This window comes from Simochromis diagramma, unplaced genomic scaffold, assembly GCF_900408965.1.
Source record: "Simochromis diagramma unplaced genomic scaffold, fSimDia1.1 OVJJ01000079.1, whole genome shotgun sequence".
Lineage (NCBI taxonomy): Eukaryota > Metazoa > Chordata > Actinopteri > Cichliformes > Cichlidae > Simochromis > Simochromis diagramma.
In genome coordinates, this window is record NW_024387075.1 from 1543191 (window position 1) to 1565186 (window position 21996).

General features: G+C 38.2%; 1 protein-coding gene across 4 annotated transcripts in view; it reads right to left on the reverse strand.

Moving 5' to 3' along the window:
• The window catches only part of mapk8ip1b (mitogen-activated protein kinase 8 interacting protein 1b), a 53287-nt gene that overhangs the window by 15494 nt on the left and 15797 nt on the right, over nucleotides 1–21996 (reverse strand). For 3 of the 4 annotated variants that reach the window (XR_005697831.1, XM_040045502.1, XM_040045501.1), the window contains exons 2-4: nucleotides 18049–18160; nucleotides 5175–5432; nucleotides 769–850 (exon numbers count right to left, since the gene is read on the reverse strand). Coding sequence is in view for 3 of the 4 variants with exons in the window: in XM_040045502.1 (XP_039901436.1) it covers nucleotides 769–850; nucleotides 5175–5432; nucleotides 18049–18160 (452 nt within the window). In the remaining variant the exon portion in view is untranslated. The remainder of the gene's footprint in view (nucleotides 1–768; nucleotides 851–5174; nucleotides 5433–18048; nucleotides 18161–21996) is intronic. The other variant, XM_040045504.1, reaches the window with a different exon arrangement.

Genomic DNA, 21996 nt, shown 5'->3' on the forward strand with positions numbered 1-21996 from the left:
AAATGCCACATGTTAAACTTTTCCTTGCAGTTTTCTTCTACTCTGTAGATTCAGACTGATCCGGCAAACAGATTTACATTTGTTTTTTTCAGTGAGTCTGACATATCAAATGACAAATCGACTATAGTGCTCGCAGTCACACCTAATGAAATTCAATCCAATCCAAATAAAACCAAACTACCCAGACAGCAACACTGTTACACTTGCCATTATTTCAATTTATATAATTTATAGGGCATGGAATACAAGGGCATCATCTCACAACAATGTGCTCTAAAAGCTCTAAAGTTTGTCCCTATTACTTGAATAGAGCATAAAAGTTCATTTTCGCCTGAATTTGGAAGCTTGTTCCCCAGATTTGCCTTTAAAAGGTCGACTTAACACCTAATATTTACGTTTTTCTAACTGTTGGCTGTGAATCTGGTTACTCTAGCTTTGGATGGTGCTCTTCAAAGAACAGCATCAATGGGCTATGACAGCCTCTAGCTAGCTTTAAGCCTCAGCTGGCTTCCAAACACGCACAATATACAGCATAGCCTCAGCTAGCTCAACTTGTCCCAGCAGCTAATCCAAGGCTGAGCAGTGTCCCCAAGGTTCAGAGGGACACACAAGCTGTCAGACTCAATGCAAATCACACACGCCGACACTGACTGAATGTTACTAACACAACAATGGATTCTGGCCAGCACATCCCAGTTACCATCAACTAAATGAGAAAATGCGTCTAAACTAAAACATGACTCATAAACATGATGTGGGGAAGCTCACCTGTTTTAAGGGGCGAGGATGAGCCTGAAACCTTCTCCTGCCAACTGTACTTCTTACCAAGGGAGTTGTTGTTTAACGTGTCCTGAAAAAAGAAGAAGAGGAAGGAAGTTGAGAGAAGGAACAACAGATGGATAAAAGAGGAACAGAGATGGGTTTGCTCACTGAATTCTGGATCCTGACACAACATATACAACTTCTCTGTGTGTGAGTGTGTGTGTCTCTCTCTTCCTCTCGCTTCTCTCTCACTTCACATACACACATGCACACACAAACCTTTTATTCTGTTGAATGAGCAGGAACTCTTTTGTCCATGCTCCGTGGTGTGCATTTAAAGGGACCTGACATTTACACAAGCCACTGGGAAACACACTCACGCAGTCAGACAGCCTCTTTAGGCTGTTTTGGGGGGTAATTGCTGATTGAAGTCATGAAACTTGTGAGGTTTCCTTTCTTTCTATACATTTCTAAATATGGAAATCAAGAAAGAATAAAAGCAAAATCAACCTTGTTACAAAAATCTATATGAACATCTTTGTGGTATCTATATGACACTTTCATTTATAAGTACAGAAAAAGAGAGGTTGCTGATCATTGTCACTGATGAAAGGAGTCATTTAAAGAGCAGCTTATCAGTGATTGGTGAACAGATCATAAAGGGTGTGGCTGCTCACAGTGACATCTCTGCTGAGTGCAATTAAATACAACTCAGTGCATCCAGTCCACACCCACAATCAGTCACAACACAGTGACTGAAACACTTCTCAGCATGGTGTTGAAGTTGTTCTTAAGCCATGTTTTAATCTCTTTTTAAAATATATGTATAAAAATGCAACAACCAATAAACTAATTGATCATGGCATCTAGATTAGGCCGAAGAAGGCAGCAGTGTTTCCAGAAAATTTGGCATTTAGCCACCAAATAGGTTTTAAAAGGAATTATTCAAAACCTGCCAAACACGCTTATGAATCTAATCATTATCACGACTGATATATTTTGTGACTCAGTGGCTTATTTTAACAGCTTCCACAGAAAGACTATGGTTTAACACTCAGTTGTAGATAACAGAAGAGTTAAACAGAGATTTTAACAGATGGAGAGCTGGAAACTCCTGTGACGACAGCACGCACAAAATAACATCTTTTCCTCCTCCGTCCACCCACCACGTGTGACTCACTTTTCCATCTACGTGTACCAGGCGGAGACAGGGCTGTTGCCATGGTAAAGAGTGAATCAGCAGGTAGGAAACAACTGCATATATCTGAGGAGTCAGATGGAGTCATGGATGGGTGAATCCATGACTAAAATCTGTGTGAACTTGATACAACAGAACACAAGCTTGCCAAGTTGAAGTGTTTGGAGACCACGGAAGCTGAATGAATGAGATGGGGTGCCTTAATTGACAGCTGTCTCAGCCTATCACAGCTGCATCTTGTGTCACCCTGCCATATTTGGATTTTCTGCATGAATTTCATTGCAAATTGAGCTAGCTATTAAAACCAGGTCAGCTTGAAACTTTATAAATCAATTTTAAATGACAACATGCTACTTGTTCTTACTGGTATCTAAGTAGACCTTCCATATAGTCACACTGCCACACAAACACACATGCACTTCAACATATGGAGCATGCCCGATAAGTAATTAGAGTTAGATTAATCCTTTCTCGGAGGGACATCTGTCTCTCTGCCCACTGAATCACTTCAATTGGGAAGCAAAAGTGGAGACAGTCTGTAAAGCAGCACCCTCCTCAGTACTGCAAAAGATTTATTATACTGTGCATCTTTGACTACTCGATATTTCAAATACTATAACAACTAAAAGGTGGACAGAATCAGAACTGGTTATTCATTTTAAAATGGGTAAAGAAAACTAATTTTACCTCATTTATTTGACCACTGCACAAGGAAAAAAGGTTTTTAATGATGAAATTCAACCTCTTAACAGTCTGACTCGATGTGGCACTATTGACATTACTGGATTAAAAAATACTGCTTTTGAAAAAAACCCTCAGTGTGTTAATGCTGATCAGAGATGCTTTTCAGACATGGGACTCGCTGCAAAACAATGCAGAGCAAATATGCCGTATACTTTTGCATTTCTGCACACTCATTGACCTGGAAACAGTCGCCCAGTGTACACAACCTACGCCTCTTCTAACAATTCAAGGTCTGAGAAAAAACATTAATGACTGGAAATTATCCTAAATCTTCTGTCTCATTCCTGCTGTGTAAGGATGCACACTGTGAAAGTCTTCACTGTCACCTCTGCCTCAACTGATTTAGCCATGCTGTCTCAATAACAGAACAATACTTTAATAAATCTACTTCAGCGATGACAGATCAGTTATTTTTTTTTATAATGCCATGTGATCTTCTCAATCTATCAATTTTGATGGTATTTCAGACACAGATTTTGTTTTGTGTTTCGTTTTACTAAAACATAATATTACCCCGATTTCCTTGATCACACCTGATGATATTTTTTATGACCAAAAAGTATTTTAAATAATAAATATTTAAGTAAAAACGCGACACCCGCAACTGCTAATGAATTTATCTGGTATAAAATGCAGCCTGTTGATCTGTGTCTTCACTTTCATTGCATGTATTAAACTTTTTAAAGTAACCTCAACAGTAAAGTATTTCAGGACTGGTTTAGATGTTTTCTAGTTGCTGTATAAAAGGTAAAAATGAACAGTGCTGGAATAGACAAGAAGATTTCCCCAGTTGAAACATAACTGAGACCAATTACTTCCTTTATACTTTTCAGTTTTGACAGCTCAAACAACCTACAGGAACAAAGCGGAGCACTGAGCAGAGCAGACTTTGCTTCCAGATCAAGTGCAAAGCAAAGGCAAATAGGCTGTAGACGCTTGGCTGATCATGCTGACTGCCTGCGCTCAAGGAGGCCAAACTCACTCCCTGTATACATTACTATGTATATGACATAGAGGTAGTTCTACATTTCAGTGAATCAAAGGAAATATTTCTAGAATTCAAATGTAAACATGAATAAAATGATTTAATTTGTTTTCTTGAATGACATGGTTTTGCCTTTTTTCTCTCAAATTAATTCCATCACATTAACAAGTCATGGCAACAAATCCTTTATTATCTGAATTAACAGTGTAATGTATCATGTAACATTATTTCTGACTCTTTAGCCCATTTTATAGTATTTTGTTCGGTTATAAGGCAAAGTAACTGTATTGTTCATCCAACCATATTCTCTGAAGCTCTTTTCACCTAACAAGTTCTAATCCACTCGCTACATGCTACTTTTCCTTCCCAGAACTGAAAGAAACATCAGTGACGCTTGTGCAGGTGTTGAAACATCTCCTGGAGCTAGCTAAAGGTTTTGATTTTGTGCACATTAGATGTGTTTTATTTGAACTTGGACACTGTCCTCAAGTCAAGAAGATCAACGTATTAGCAAGAGGCTATAATGATGAATGTCCTGGTCTAGTAATCATTACGGGTATAAAGGAGGGAGTCAAGAAAAGAATAAGATGAGGACCTCAACTTCAAGTAACTCAATAAGTAATTATTAACAAACTACAAACACTATCTGAACCAAATCAGTTCATACTTTAACCATGACAACCAAGGCTTTTATAACCTTTTGATCCAAGTCATAATGTTTTCCTTATCTGAACAAAGTACTTCAGCCCTCATCACTATCTTTCACTCTGATGTCTACCACCTACTCAAACCATAACTATACCACTGTCATTATCAAAACTTAATTAGCAGATTGTAATACTCAATTTTTAATTCATAGGTTTTACTGAACAAAAAAAGAAAAATCTAAATGTGTGCTCTATAGTGCAAATACATTTTTTAAACACACCTTCACTGTCGCAGTAAACCCGAACATGGTTGCACACATTTGTATGGCTACACCGCTGCTCTTTATCGATACTTTACATTTTTTAGCTCCCATTCCAAAACTAAAGCCTAAAACTACCCTAAAATGTCTTCCTTCTTAGTGCTGGTCCTCACTTAGATTGATTTACATAGACACACACACACAGACACGAATGGTCACGAGCTCAAGCGCCATTGAAGCAAACAGAGACGGGCACCAATAGAAAAAAAGAAATGACAGTTGAGGCTATTGTTCAGTGGAGAAAACACATCCTGTCAGAGAAGCAATTGTAGTGAATCCAGTGGTGATGTCAAGTAGGTTATCCAGTTATATTTACAATTTCAAACATAATATTTGTGTGAGAGGAGGCTCCAATATAGGTGGAGTGAAAAAACACTGAAAGAAAAACACTGAAACATTCCCACAGTCCTCCAGAATTACTCATCAATATTTGTCCACCTGCCACAAACTATGTAACTGTGTGAGTGAATGTGTGTGTGTGTGAGAGAGCGAGAGGATAAGGTTAATTCAGGCTATACCTGTGTGCGTGGCACGATTGGGAAGAGGTTAAGGGTCGTGGGTCTCTTGGGCCGGTAAGTATCCATGGTAACAGGTGCTGCAGGGTCCTTGGTGACTGGCGGAGTTGAAATTGCAGACGCCTTCGAGGATTCTTTGTCACCGCGGTAACCGTCAGCACCATCGATGAGGTCCAAATGCAGCATCTCTGCCTGAAGCTGGCCGACTGCTCCTAGCTCCGCCTTCCCCGACATGCTATTGGTTCCTCGTCTCACACGGCTCTGCAGGGATTGGAATAAGCCCGACATCAGTCAAGACAGGGAAGAGAGAGAGAGAGGAAGACAGTGAGAGAGAGTGTATGTGGATGGGATGAGGAGATTTAGCTGGCCAATTGGAAGCAACTCTGTCTTCAACAGGAACACACTCACTGCCAACACACAGTGCCGTTTAAAGCTGAGACGGACTATTTCTAGCATCAAGCTTTTCTACCTGACAGAATTTACCTGCAGTAATGAGGTTAGAGTAAAAACTCAATCTGCTCTGCTATTTCTCATTTTATCTTTTTACTTTTAAAGCTTAAAAACCTATTCTATTAAGAAAATTAGTACAAAAATTTCAAAACAAATTCATGATATTGACCCTGGAAACAGGAAATTGTTAAAAATATTCACGCCCCCAAAAAGAAACAGATATAATACCTCTGGCCTTTCGTGCAGCACTGCAATTGAATCAATTTGTTAATTGCTTTGATGATGAAACCTCTCAAAATCGATGACTCCGTAAGGCTAAACAATCAATTCATAAAACAAGAGTTGGAAAATTAGGCACATTTATTTACTCTAACGCTAATCACACACAGTGTGCAAGATATGAGTTTGTTGGCAAAAAAAGAAGAAGAGATTCACTGCTGCTGAAACAACACACAAGCAAAGCATTTGAGAGACAGTAAGTCAGAGGGCACTGGGACAGTACAGTCTGCTTCACTTATCATCACTATCCCTGCAGCTACACATACAAAACAGACACACACACACAGCACATGGCAAGTCGTTGTTAAGCCTATTATAGTCTTTAGTGCTCTCTGTTTGCCTCACATACAGAAAAACCTGTAAAAAAAACAAATGCAAATAAAAGAAGAACATGAACAATGTTGAACAACTGTTTTGGAGGTCTGCCACCTTCTACAGCACAATCAGAAAAAAAAGTTATTTAGAGTTATTTAAAGTTATAAATCTAAAATAATCTATTTCGTTTTTACAATTTGAGAGACATGAGCAAACAAACAAAACGAAACAAAAACAGTATAGTTGCTCTAGAACTAAAATCTAATTAAACTTAATGCTATAACATTTATTTTTGATACTGAGTAATATAGTATTATCAAACCTTTATTTATTTATTTATTTATTCATTTTTGTTTGTTCATTTGTTTTGTCAGTTTTAGCATCTATAAAATTTAGTTTGGATCCAAGTCATATTCTTTTTAAACATCTGTGCTAGTCCTGAATAAAGTTAACGGTGTTTTCTCTAGGCTGACTGTGGGGTGAGGCTGCAGTATTGGATCGCCCCCTCAAGGCAATGGTAGGAGAAACACTGGTGTAATTCTCAGCTGCCATACAAAACACAGTCACCTTAAACTATTTTAGGAAACAAACCTCACAAAGGAAACTGTGAGGAAGAGAAAAAAAACCCCATCATTTAATAAGCTACTGTTCTGTAAATACTTCATACACCGAGAAATCACAAGTACCAGGAATGTATTATAACCAATATCGTAAACATTTAAACCTTTGTTCTAACAGACAGCACTCCTATTAACCGAATTTACTTGCTGCAGACTGTAAGGTAACAGTTGCTGAATGGAATGGAGGTTAATTCATTTCTGTTGGCTAAGTGTTGCCTTCAAGCACATTTGTATGCAGTGAGACACTCATCCCAGATATCCAGAGGTCTCTCACTCCCAAGAAAGAAAGAAGCCTGCCTGTCTTTGAAATAGGACTGCTATAATGGTTTGCTGAAGAGCCAAAAGCTAAAGTGGAAAATGTTCATCTAATTGCATTCATACTCAGTCCACATTTATTAGACTTATATGGTTTAGTCATTTACCCATACAACTGTTTTGAATCAAACGAGGGCAAAAGCAAGAATAAAAGCTCTTTTAAAAATACAGACATAAGCCAAACACAAAGATTGTCAAGATGCAGATATTAACTGTATATGGAGATCGGTTGTTTACTGCCGAGTATATATCAGACCATGGATTACTTCCAAAGATGATACAAGAAAGGACTGACACCAACATGTAAAAATTTAAAAATATATATATTTTCCATAATCTTAGATTGCAGACAATCATGAATTCTATGTTTGGAGGGTGAGTTTACATGTAATCTCTACTAGAGGTGTTTTTGTTATTTAGTCAGCTTGATGCCAGCTGTTGTAGATGGGATGGTTGCATGTCTGACAATAAGTAACTGCAACAATATTTGGAATAAGCATGTTTATATACATTTACATGTGACAGAGCCATGACTTAAGTTCATGGGAAGAGGCTTGAAGTGAGGAGGAAGAGGATATCATTGTCTTTTTCCTATGTGTTTTCACACACATAGTGAAAACACATAAATAAAACAATAAAACATAGGCACGACCCTTCATATCTTATGTCTGAAGTTGCAGACATGAATTAAAATGTGCCTCCCTGCAACTTGAACACCTACAAGTTTTCTTCCCTTCCATCTTTGGCATGCTACATATGTCTCCAGCCACATACATAAAATGTGATTAGACAGAACATCCATGTCCATCTCCACAACTGTGGCTGGGCAACATGATGGCTTACAGCTCTTATAGTGTTACTAGATTAATTCTTTATTTGTGAGAATGCATCAATTTGTTGGAAGACACAGTCACACCTTATTCAATGTATATTTATGAGTATAATTCTTTTTTAATGCCAGACTATATCTTTAATCCTTTTTTGATCATCCTGTATAGCAGGGATCAGGCACAGGGGGGATTGGGACTGCTGTTGAAGGTCACTCCAAGATAATATTAATACTGAGCAGATCTGAGATCAGTTTAATGGTGTGGCCCTCCACAACAGGTCCAGTTTCTCATGTGACCTCCTCGGTTAATTAATTGCCCACTCCTGCTACATAGCTATCTGTATGCTTATCTACCTTTCCATCCTCTTATCCACTTAATAATCTTCCATCAATCTATTATCCACCCATTTATCAAGCATCCAGCAGTCTAATGTTCTATAGTCGATTCTTGTTCATTCATCCATCCATTTCAGTCTAGCTGGCATTTATCCCATCCCATCTATATACCACCTTTCATCATTCAGTCTAACAGTTATACTGTTTATAAATAACTGATGTTGTTGATGTCTTAAACCTGTTTTTTTCACAGCAGAGATTATGGGAAAATGATGCTTTTTTTTAATACAGTTTGATGTCAGTTTTGTAAACTATGGATAGACTTATAGTAATACCGGTGATCAAGCAGGGCACAGTTTGAGGCCTGCAGCCTTCGCTGCCTCTGCTTCCCATCTAGTGTTGTCATGGTCACTACTGTTCATCGTTCATATGCAGTCATGATTTATCCAGCTATCTATTCCTTAAACAATCCAATTATCAATTGGTCATCTTTAATCTACAGCCATATCCAACCAACCATTTACACACACTGCAAATACCTGTAAGTGGCATGTGATGAGCAGTGAGTTTGTGTTGTAGGGCAGCAACGTCATGTCAGTGTCTGTCTGTGTCTAATAACAACGATCCTCCCACCAATATTTTTCTTTTGTCTACCCCCACTCTCCTTCAATTCACCTTTTCACCTGCTAAAAATCAATGCCTCCTAATGGAGCCTGCAAATGCTCTTCTCTTCTTCTTTTTTATGATGAGAAATTATTACTGGACTCTGAAGAGCCCTGCCCCCTGTTGCTAGGAGACAAGGGGATCAGTGACTAAGGAAATGATGCTGCCTTGAAGACGTGATGCTCTTCTTTCTCCCAATCAGAGCAGCCGGAGCAGGGGAAACACAAGGAAAGACTGAAAATGTCAAATCACCCCAAACGTACTGCTCAGCTGCAAACCGAATGCCAGAAAAATAAAATATAGAAAGAGAACATTTGAACCATACCGACTTTGAAAGGACCTGTATGTGTTTGTCAAATCCAGAGTTTTGGCTTCACTCTGCTCTTATAAAATCCAGTAAAGTATTGCATTTTATTTCATTTTTATTAACGAACAAACGAGCAGATAGATAGATATCTATATATATATATATATATATTAATTTGGCTTAAATGAATCATGCAGGAGAGGGTCGGGCCTTGTAAGCGTCTGTTCATGTCAATGGGAATACATAAAGGTAAGCACAAGGCTGAATATCAGAACACTGCTGTCATATCGGTTGCTCTTTATTAACAGTAGCAGAGCCAAACAGGGCTTCTCCTGTTTCTGTTTGCATTGATGAAGCAGCTTCCTCTCCACTGTTACCATGTGTGGATGAGATGACGTGAGCGGTATCCATGGGGGCAGTGTGTGTGTGTGTGTGTTTGTGTGTGTATAAGTGCCAACACTGCATGTATTTTCAGCTTTGACATGTGCAGTAGGTGAGAGAAACACTGTTGCCATGGAAATGGGTCTGCTTCTCCACTGGTGTTTTGCTAGACCCTCTTTCACTCCCTCTCTCTCTCATTGCTCCATTTATTTTCTATTGCTTCCGTCCTCACTCTCCATCCTCACTCTCCCTCTGTATATCACTCTCCTTCTACCCTTCTGGATTAAGGGGATCTGTTTCACTGATACTTATTTATACAGGTTCACCTTTAAAACATTTTTATGGGCACCTTATATTTTAAGACAATACTGTTGAAGTGCATTGCAGTGCATTACAAATATCAGTAATTGAAATAACACACAAGGAACATGACACCTTTTTATGAAGTTCAATAGCTCAGATTTTTCCAACTTTCTCTAAAAGGTTTTTCTCTTTTTGTTTCTGTAAAATAAAAAAAATAAATCATTTCAAATATTTACATTAAGCAAGTGAATTTAATATAAATAAAGCAGAATCTAGACATAATACAAAGCCTTGATTCTCCATGTGTGGTAAATCTGTGTGTAGATGCTGCTTTTTGTGTGTTTTTGCAGTCACTTAAATGTAACTGGCCATCCTATCTGACTCCACCCTGACATACGACATTTCAGCCATCCACACACAGCAAATGACTCCTAATCAAATCCATTCACCCTTACACTTGGGCATGAAAGCACTTCCCTTTCTCTCTCACTGATTTTTATAATGCATGTTGTCACTTTATGTCTCTCAGAAGCACTAAATATCTTTAAGTCTCATTCTGGACATCAGCTGCTCTCCATTAACCCTTCAAGAACCCTTCACCATAGCCATGTGCACACTAATTTAGATAAAAGCCAATTTTCTCTGTCTTCTTCAAAAGAAGCTTCTTAACTGTGGAATAACAAGTGACTTTTGTTTTATGTTTGTGTGTTCACCACAAAAATGAATCAAAGAATCTATTTATTTACATTGTCATAAGAGCAAAAGAAGCAGAAGTTTTGTTTGAGAAGAACATTTTGGGATAAAAGCACCTAAATAGTCTAACAATTCAGGCCTATTTGGTGGTAATTTGGATTTCTTCAAAAATATATCTACAATCTTGTTGATCATGACATCTCCTCAGGCGCAGGAGTGTTGTTTTCCAGATGGCAGAGACTTTATGGGTGAAATGCACGTGGTTAGCTACAATGATTAATATCAGTTAGCTCAGCTTTTATGTCCTTTTATATTAAGTTTATATTTATTATCACATACTGTATACCCCAATAAAATGCCAGGAAATTATGGAAAAATATATATATTTTCTACCCAAGTCTAATAAAAAGAGATATAAATCAAAGAGAGATTCTGATACAGAAGGAAAAAAAACACACCCATCTGTCTCCCCGTGTTAGCCCTGTGACAGACTGGGGACCTGTCCAGGGTGAACCTTGCATCTTGCCCTGTGGTACCAGGGATACCCCCCCGCGACCCTGATAAGAATAAGCAGATGAGAATGGGTGGATCCCGTCCCATCAATTATTTGAAGTACTGTACAAAATATCTTGTTCCTACCACTTTTAACACTACTTTCAATCTGTGCTTACTTCTGCCTCTGGTGGCCAATTTGGGCCTATTTTTAATCAGCCAAGCTACAGGACTGAACAAGCCCCAGAGGAGACATGGCTATGTGGTTGATGGTATACGCCTGTGGCAATGGGACTCAAAACACCTGAACTTAAAGATTAAAAGGTCAGGTGGAGAACTTCTGTCCTTATAATGTTGTTAGCCCACTGTCCATCCACCCACCGAGCAAATACCACAGTGCACACCTCTGTGGCCCCCTACTCAGGCAGGCACCACACATGTCTGGTGTGTGTGATGTTCCTTCCATGTGACCGTTCATTATTGATGAGACCAGATACATTTTCAGTCTCCCATCGGATGATGAGATCACTGATAAATTCAGCTCTGTGTGTGTGTGTGTGAGGGCTCCCTACCAAATATTCTAAAGCTGCCCTGCCTCCTCATAAATTTTTAAAACAGACTGGGCCTCTAAAACTCTGTGCACTTTAAAATGAGAAGCAAAGACAAGGCAGTGCCCCTGAGGTCTGTGATTACAGCTGAAACATAAAGAATGTCAGTCTGTCTCATCAAGCTGATTCAGTCTTTGATCCTTGCTTCTGTTTTCCATGGTTAAACATTCTGCAAGAAATGTTTTCAAGCACATCATAGTTCACATGACAAACTGAACAAAATTAGAAGGACGTGGAAAAGAAGGACACAAAGACCAAATCAGTGGCTAATAAGGTTCTTATGGTTAATGTCATTTAAAAAAAGCTGAACATTTACACTTCCAGCATACTGAGCAGGGCTCTCAAAATTTCAAAATCCCTGGTAGCCCTTCGGGCAGGGACTCTTCAGTTTTTGGTAGCCCAAAATAAATGTAAGTAGCCCGAATAAAAAAGAGAGCAATTTTTTGATTGATGTTTTGTTTCCTGTTTTGTTTCCTTTACAATATTATACTTTAATGTATAATATTGTAAAGGAAACAAAACATTAATCAAAAAATTGTTGAAACACAAATTACAACATTGTATAAAAATTACAATCATCAACTCAAATACTTGGTTCTAATTGAACAGAAATTTCTATGAACTTGTAAGAACTGTGTAGGACATGAATCAGTCTGTGTTAGATCCTGAATTTGAAATTTCCACTGAAGTCACGGGTAAGAGGCAAGTGGAACCAAGATCTAGGCCATTTGCTTTTTGAAGTTTGCAAAGACTGCTAAATTTTGCCAGTGGTAGTTCACTCTTTGCAACATAGTACGCCGTTCTAAACAGATTTTTCAGGTTTATTTTTAGTATGTTATTTGCAATTGGTGTTTGTTCTGGGAAAGATATTGCAGACTGAGCAATAATGCATTTCTTGCATTTCTCATGGGTTCTAATGGGGGCCTTTCTTAAAATGACTGGTCCCAGTAACAAAGGCGCTTGTCCACTCAGAAATCGAGAGAAAACCAACAACACACCCGGCAGGACATTATGTTATTTACACGGGTGCACATAAGTGGTCCGCATGTGCGCATTCGCTGTCAAAATAAAAGATGCGCACCAGATAAGAAGTTGCAAGTCCATATAAAAAGCACTGTTTTTGTCCGCTAGGATGGGATTTTCACGGCACATTCCGCACCACATCTCTGTGCGTTCATCATTTGTTTGAAGCCAGCTCACCTCTTGCAACCACTTTTCCAAGAATACGTGCTTCTTTTGTGGTTCGGACTCCTTCTGACATTTGTTTGGAGGTGGAGGAACACCAAAGTAATTGCTTAAAGGAGCTTCTTCGACATCTTTAAGAGTTTTAAACAAATGTCTGTCCTCCTCCAGAAAATCTTATGTATGCAAACACGCGTTGCAACTTCATATCTTGTGCGCGTTTTGTTTTTTTGTTTTTTTGACAGCGAATGCGCACCTGCGGACCACTTATGTGCAGCCCCGGTTATATAGCTCGTCATATTGCAGCCACAGAAATTCTTTTGTCCATGAAACCATAAAGCTGCACTTTCTTTTTGCCTTATAGTCTGATTTGTCATAACTTTTCCGTTTTGTGGTAAGCTTTTCTTTGGCTGTCACTTCTTCACCCTGACCTGTCTTATTTGGCTCAGCAGAACTAAAATATATATCCTGCTGCTTTTACACACACACACACACACACATAACGGTCAGCGATTCTCTGCGCGATCAACCTCTCACATGTTTAAGCTTGCTGCGGGAGATTTCACTTGTCATGTTTGCATAGTAAGCTAACGATTGATAAGACGATGTCAGAGGAATTGGTGCGCAAATTATCATCACTCACCAATCAGTACTGTCGCTCTCTAGACACAGTTTGCAGGATTGCAAAGTGAAAGCAAAAAACAAGCGCAAATTCAAACGGGATTTCAATATGTCACATATTGACAGTGGCTCACCGATGCCAATGACATAATTACCCAGCTACATTTCCGAAAGAATGCAAAAGCATTGACATATATTTTTCCTTCCTACGATAGCCCGACGGGCAGGGCAGAAATATATTTTGGTAGCCCGACTGGAAAAATCGCTAGCCCCGGGACGTCGGGCTAGCGATTTTGCAAGCCCTGTATCTGATTGAGGAATCACTCATCTTTGGAAAAGAGAGTTTATTACAGAGAAATGGCTCTTTCCAAAATAAAAGCTATACTATACGCTTCTTCTGGGCTATATTCTCAGCAGCATATTGTAGCGGGTCAGGGCTGTTCGGGGTTCTGTTTGTACAGTTATGTTTTGTTTATGTTGCCATAGTGACGGGTGACGCCCTCTCGCTGCGACGGTGTGTCCTTCCGGGGTCAGAGGGCGCCCTGTGTGTTGTTGTTGTTGCTGTGCGGTTGCCACGCTGAGCAGTTAGCTAGCAGCAGTGTTCTTCTGCAGATGTCAATAATCGGCTGTGCTCCCTGGCTAGCTCACGGGAAGCAAGACCAAACGACACCTCCGTCTCCTCCTTGTCTGAGCTCGCCACATTGGTGTCAGAAGTGGGATGATGGTGGCACCCCATGTTCTGACCCGAGTGACTTTTCCCCCGCCGGTCGTGACCGGCCGGTGCGCCAAAAGAAGGCACCTGGACATTTGCAAAGTGAAAGCAAAAAACAAGCGCAAATTCAAACGCGATTTCAATATGTCACATATTGACAGTGGCTCACCGATGCCAATGACATAATTACCCAGCTACATTTCCGAAAGAATGCAAAAGCATTGACATATATTTTTCCTTCCTACAATAGCCCGACGGGCAGGGCAGAGATAGATTTTGGTAGCCTGACTGGAAAAATCGCTAGCGATTTTGCAAGCCCTGCTGAGGAAGATGATATGCCATTTGTTGAATTTGTGTCTACTATGGTTGTCAAAAAACCTCAGATATTAACTGATAATAAAACTAATGTTTAAATACTAAATTAATCGTTTGCAACAAAAATGATTTTTTAAAAATTGCCATCTTTACCTCCTCCAACTGGCACAACAAGCACAGAGCCCCTCCCATCACTTACAGCTAAAGGAATTTAAAGAGGAAAGCATCTACTTTAAGAACACTGAAGTATTAAACCAGTATTATAAATGCTACCCTGGCTGGTGCACATGTTAACTTGTAGTAATTATCTGATAGCCACATTAGCCATTTTAGCACAACTAAATACCACGCCCAAAGTGCTCTTCTTCTATATTACTGAAACTATGTAGATTGTTGGGTATTGTTTTAATTGTTGTACCTTTTGTTTATTAGAAGATTCTATGATCAATTACCAAAATAATTTATAAAATTATTAAAACCTCTAAACTTAATCATAAATACGTTTTTTGTTAAATCTAACTTATAAATGGGAAAATTAGTTGAAAACTAAGCAATCAACTACTTCAATAAATGACTTCTTCGCCACTTGGTAAATCTCTTCTGTTATGTGTAACTTGTTCTCTGCCAACTCTTAATGAAAAATGTTTGTTAACCAGTGGCTACATTTGTTATTCGTCATCAGAGCTTGTTTCCTAAAAACAGCTTCCTTTAGTCTTAAGTGATGGGATTGAAGTGTGGCACAAGACAAATATAGAACAAAAAACATGAACTGAAAGAATCAAGCTGTGTACAACTGTGGGGTGGGTGTAGTGGTTTAAAAACCTCAATGAAAATAGCAGTGGTTAAAAAATAAACACTGTGACATCTTTCTTTTTATTACTACAACCTCCCTTTGTCTGGTGTCTGTCAGGATTTCATGCTGGTGACAAAAACAACAATTTCCTTTATTCTGCTAGGTGCCTTCAGTGTAAGGTTCAACACCATCTAAAAAGCAAACTGCATCCTCACTGGTGAGTCATTGCAAGATATAGAAAACACTCAGAAAATCAACACATCTTGTTACTGACTACCACAAAAGATTATATGACTCTGTCCGGTTATGTACTGTACAGCTCGGGAAACCAGCATTGTTAAATACACAATTCACTAAGCGCTGGACTCAATTCCAAGCGTGTGACTGTTGTAGCTCTTATCTATCCATAAGATCGCCAAGAAATTGTTAAATTGGACATTTTGCAATTTTTCTCCTTCAACATACAGCTGCTAAAATGATCTTAGAACAAGAACAATATACTAAATGCGATCTACACACTAACTATACCTTAACTTTTGAGTAACATCTAAATTTTTAAATGGTCTCCTACAGGATCTGTACTGTCATTAGAAGAAAATTGCACAATAAGGGGATTGCATTTCTGTCCTTGTTTCTTTTTTTCTTAAATAAAACAACAGTGCAATTATTTTGCCCCCTAATCACTGGTTGACATACTGAGGAGATAAACAAGAAGCAGTGCGAGCGGATCACAATCTCCTGATTCTTATAGAACCTTAACAGCCTTAACTTTAAATTGCAAGTTTCGACCAGTTCCTTGCTCCAAAAGAAAGTTAATCTCCTTAGACTAGATATGTAAAATGATGTATGTATGCCGAATGCTTTGCTCTAAAACAAACATGCTTAGATGTCCAAAAGTGAAGATGCTTGGCCATAATGGACAATATAACATTTGGAGAAAAATAAACAAACCCTAATCACCCCATATCAATTATAACACCATGGCAGAGAGGTAATGAATGACTGTACTTTGCTAAGGCTTGGCCAACACTGGCACATGCAACCGGACAGTGATCACAACAACAGAAGCAAATCTACAATAGAAAGACTGAAAACGTAAGGCCCAGTCCAAGTCGAGACGTAAACCCAACTGAATTGCTGTAGCACAGCAAAATCCCGCCAACTGCAATGAACTGCAGGTATATGGTAAAGTAGACCAAAGGACATGAGATTTCCAAATGGAGGGGAGTGACATTACTAGGACCAGTGAGCTGTCTCTTCCAGCAGCAAAACAGTTTGTTTGCACTTCCTGAGAGTGACAACACGTGAGATTTGTTGTTGGCTGTGCTGTGAGATTTGTCTTTTTTGCCATCCATGGGGCCATTTTGGATTCTGCGAGGCTCTTCAAGGAGATGAGTCATCTGTCTTCACACACATAGACACTTCCAGCAAAAAGTGCTCACATTCAGCAATGTGAGCTATAATTAGCTCCCAGGATAGCAAGACAAGAAAAAAAGAGTACTGTATGAAAGAGTACTGGCTTTTAAAACCCCAAAATATTCCCTCCACTCTGCATTATTACAGTCATTTTTGTCCCATCAGTCAAGTCACTGCCTCACTAAAATGATAAAATATAACTCACAGAAATAATGAAAAAGGAAAAGAAAGATAGAATCTTATTTACTCACACAAATGCCCTGTGAAAAGCCTCTCGCCCTCTAGTTGCCTTGGTTACAGCAGTAGAGTTAAATAGAAGATGATGATCTGACAGAATAACAAATTTAACTCTATTTATTTTCTCCTTCAGCACCACTCCACTACTATTTCGCTTATAGTTACATGTATATATTCCTTACTCAGTTCTGTTAGTGACCCCCTCATTTCTATTCTTAAAAAAAAACAAAAAAAAACTCCCCAAACAAAAACTCCTGGTGGATTTCAACAAACAGTAAAAAGCTCAGAGTGAATTATTTAGATGCCCAGGATGGATCGGGGCAATCGCATGCGATCACATTCAAAGTTTTTTCAGCGAGCGCCTCCGACACCGTCTGTCAGGCCTGTCTGCCTCGGGCTCCTGTTCTCTGCTGGCAGGAAGCTGAATGCAGCAGCTGTTCATTACAAAACACTACAGAGAGGAGAGACTGACCCTTAGCTGTACTCAAACTTTGACAGAGTGTCACCGAAAGGAGGCAAGCCCAATTTTTGAAGGATCGCATGATGAGGTTGACGAATAACACTGGAGGTTATGCATGAGTGGAACGTACAATACGATATAATTTTTTTTTTAAACTTTGTTAGATAGAGTTAAAAGGCTTTGGTGTACGATCATTTTGACCTTGTTTGTCAGCGGCCTTTTCAAGTGGACGACCATCTGATGTAACTTAAAAGCTTCCCAAGACACTCAGAAAGTTCCCAAAGTCCCACCACAAAAATAATGTCATAATCTTTGCAGGAGGACTCACGAATGCTTTCTATAAATGACAAATAGCATACACAAACAATTTGAACCTCCAACCCAGCTTTACATAACTCAGCGGATCTTCTAGTATACTGCAGCTCTCATTCAGAGCTGCTGATTATTTTTTTCACCAGCAGCTGATAAAGAATAACTTGAAGATGAACACTACATCTGCAGCTATGACAAGACATCTGCCAAGAAGCGGCTCTTCATGGGGCCATCCTACCTTTATATCTGGGCCATTGCAATTGAGGCTCATCCCACACTCATCTGTGATCTCTGTGATTTCGGAGAGGTCGTCATCCTCAAATTCATCAAGGCTGATGTCATGGGTCAACCTGAGTGAAAGGGTAGATTAGGGTGAGAGGGACAAGAAGAGGATAGCGCATAGATGAGTGATATATATTAAAAAATAAATAAATAAATAAAAAAATATATATATATATATATATATATATATATATATATATATATAATCCTCAAGCCATAGTACATCTCAGAATCTCTTGTTGACCCAGTTATTTGTATCTCCTATGCTCAGTCCAATGACAATTTGAATATAGGTTGCTAAAAATGACCAAAATATAACAAGCATAGGCATCTACATTAATACTTATAAGAGATAAACAGATCTAAAGCTATTGTTTTGTGTCATAGTACTGTTCCTAACAAATGGAAACATGGCGTTTGACTCTTATACCACATAGTTTTATACACTTCACTCAGACCTCTAAAGGATTTATATTTAGTATTAAAGCACTTACTAAATGTTTCAAGCACTGATTTCAGGCAGATCTAAATCAAGCACTACCTGCTCGTTTAGAGCAGAAAACAATGAGCATCCAGGATTTTATCAGCCTGTTTTATTTTGTGAATATCTCCATCTGCTGTTTGTAAAAGTGATTTTCTTTTGGCACCACTACACTTCATTCATCACAAGTGGGACTAAAATTAATACACACAGCATAACTCTTTTTCTTCTCCTTCTCATACTTTGTCAGTGACAATGAGCTATAGGGTGATTATTCAAGGAAAGTAATGTATTACACATAATTCATTATAATGTATCATGCTACTTATTTAAAGAAGGTAATGCCTTACACCACTTGTAACATTACCTTTGGATTACTCGTTGGATTCACTGTCACATAAAGCCACCGCTGGCAAAAATGCAGAATAGGAAACTAAGAAAAGTGAACTTGTGTTTTGCAGAGAAGTACAAACGTCTTGAATGCTCCTGCAGCAGAAAGGGAAATGTACGGTCCTGCTGTCTGTGGCAGGATTCAATTAACATCCAGTAAACAATGGTTCAGTTTTCCCCATCTGCAATTATGGCTGCATGTTGTCCCTTTACCCTGCAGCCTCCGGGCGTAACAGACTGAGTCAGAGCAAAATGTTATTTGAGATGCAAGACAAAGACGACAGAGCATGGGAGCAAGCCGTCAAATATACCTTGTAAACCTGTGCAGCTACCATCCCCCCACTGATGCATCATGGTAATGTCATTTCTGACTGCTAGCGTGAGTGTACATACAGCTATTACAGTCTTCAGCCATCACATGTCAGAGGATGGGAATAGAAAGTTAAATAGCCTGAGAAAAAGCATCTGTTACCTCCATAATGAAGCCCTGAAGGAGGTGGGTGGGAGATACAGACTGAAGGAAGGACAGAACAAAGTGAACAAAAGAAAAGAAGACAATGGGAAAGTAAAAAAAAAAAAAAAGGAATACATGTAAAATAAAAAACTTTTTACAACACAGCTATACACAGTGTATGTGAGTAACTTAGATGACCTTAAATAAAACTACTTGTACTGGTATTTTCATTTTTAGGCAATTTGTGCAGAGGAAATATTGATTTACATCATCATTATCCTTAAATCTTTTTCTGACACTAAAACCTATATATCATAGGTTAATTATTTTATTCTGACTAACCTATAGGTAAAAATACCTAAATTTAAAATGATGAAATAATGTTAGTTTGTTAGTTTGTCCAATTACGTTTGAGCACTTGGGGGAGTGTGTAGAAAACTGGCAATAATTCCTCAACAGTTAATGCACTACTTTTGGAAACCCACTCAATTAAAGCCAAAATTCTGAACTTTAATCACATCTTAATTGTTTGGTTTGAAGCACCCTGTGGTGGTGTACAGGGGCAAATACAAAATGTTAATAATGTTAGTCCTGCAACAGGTTGACAACCTGTCCAAGACAACCTGTAAGCCTGGGCTATTTCACCACAGGTTTGCATATATTATTAAACTACAACTGAGGAAAAGTTATCAAATACCAGACTGAATATGCCCTCTGACCAAAGCTATCAAAAAACAACATTTTAACTGGTTTAAATTGCAAGTTTTGAGCAGTAATCCGGGCTTTTCAAGGGATATTATGAAACGGTGAGTCTACAGAGTTATAAGTGAGAGGGACTGAGTCCATAACAATTAAGTCAACAGTGAGAAAAGTGTGAAGATGGAGAGAGTCATGGAGGGAGGTGGGAAAAAGAAATACTTTAAAAAATAAACCTCTTTGTCTGCAGCCAAAGAGAAATCCCAACAGTGTGTATACCACAAAGCAAATTATATTGTCACACGTCAAGGTTCACAGGGTGAAGGGTTGAACAGTTCTCAGATAAGATGGGCTGCACGGGTCACATCGCAGTTAAATAAAAACAGAATGCAATTATTTGCAAATCTTATAATCCCATATATTTTCTTCAAAGTAGAAAACAGATAACTTTTTGAATTTGATGGCAGCAACAAGTATCACAAAAGTTGAGACAGGGGAAACAAAAACCTGTACAACTATGTGGTAGTAAAACAAAACATCTGGCAACAGGTGAGTAACATGATTGGGTATATATAAAAAAAAAAAAAAAATCTTGTGGCGGTAGAGTCTCACAAGCAAAGAAGGACACAGGTTCCCCAATCTGCAAAAAAACTGCAGATATAAATTCTGCAACAATTTGTTACTCAGTATAAAATTGTCACAACTTTGAATATCTCATCATCTACAGTATATACAGTGACATCATGAAAAGATTCAAAGAATCAGTACTGGGTGCTTGTGATCAAAACAGCATCCCAACTTTTCTAAAATTGGAGTTGCAAATGCACTCATTTAACAGTTGATTAGTAAAGGTGGGAATCACCATACATCCCACGATACGATATTATCACAATACTTAACGCACGATACGATATTATTGCAATTTTTTTAAAATATTTTGCGATATTCAGATTCTGTACATAAAGGTAAACTTTATCAATATTCATTTTATCTAATATCAAAGTCTCACACTCAGTCTTTCTCTCATTTCAGTCAGTTTTATTGTTGACAAACTTGAACGGTTTGTATTACAGTCTAGTCCAACTTAACTGAATGCAACCATCTGGTACAATTCTAACTATTCTGAACAATGCAATTTATGAAAACTATGCAGCCCATTCAGCAACTGAAGAACTTGAACGTAAATTAAAACAAAATATAATTTTACATTAAATAAAAAAGTTTTAAACTTAATTAAAATAAAACATGTCTTAAATTAAAATAAGTAAACTGTCATGTTTATTGCTGCCAAAAAAAGGTAAACACATTTGGACAGTGAAGGAATGTCAGGATTCTTGCTCAGAAAAAGGATCAACATGCTTTGAAGTCAGAGCATGTTCCAGTCCACAAAAACTTTTTTTTGTAACAAAATATCGATTTCTGCTGTCCCTGTATCGATACATTATTAGCAAACAAAATATCACGATACTACACAGTATCAATTTTTTCCCCCACCCCTATTGATTAGGTACACTCAGCTAAAGCTAAGACAATAATACAACAGTTCTCCAATAAATCCTCCCTTCATCAATGTTAAGTTTTCAGTTCAGTGGAAATTTTGCTAAAGAATTTTATTAGGTAGTACAATAAATTATTATGAATCATGTATTTTTTGCCTAAGCATTATAAATGGGATAAGCAGTAGACACAGCTGCCAGTTTCACACAATCCAATCAGCAGCTGTCCATTTATGGGCTCAAATTGTGGTCATAAATATTTTGTATATGTAAATCAAATGCATATTTGTGTACTGAGTTTTGTAACATGGTAAACCAAAATATCTGAAAGTTTTGTGTTTGTGCATCTACAGATGAGAATTTGTGTGTGTGTAAAAAAGATTTACA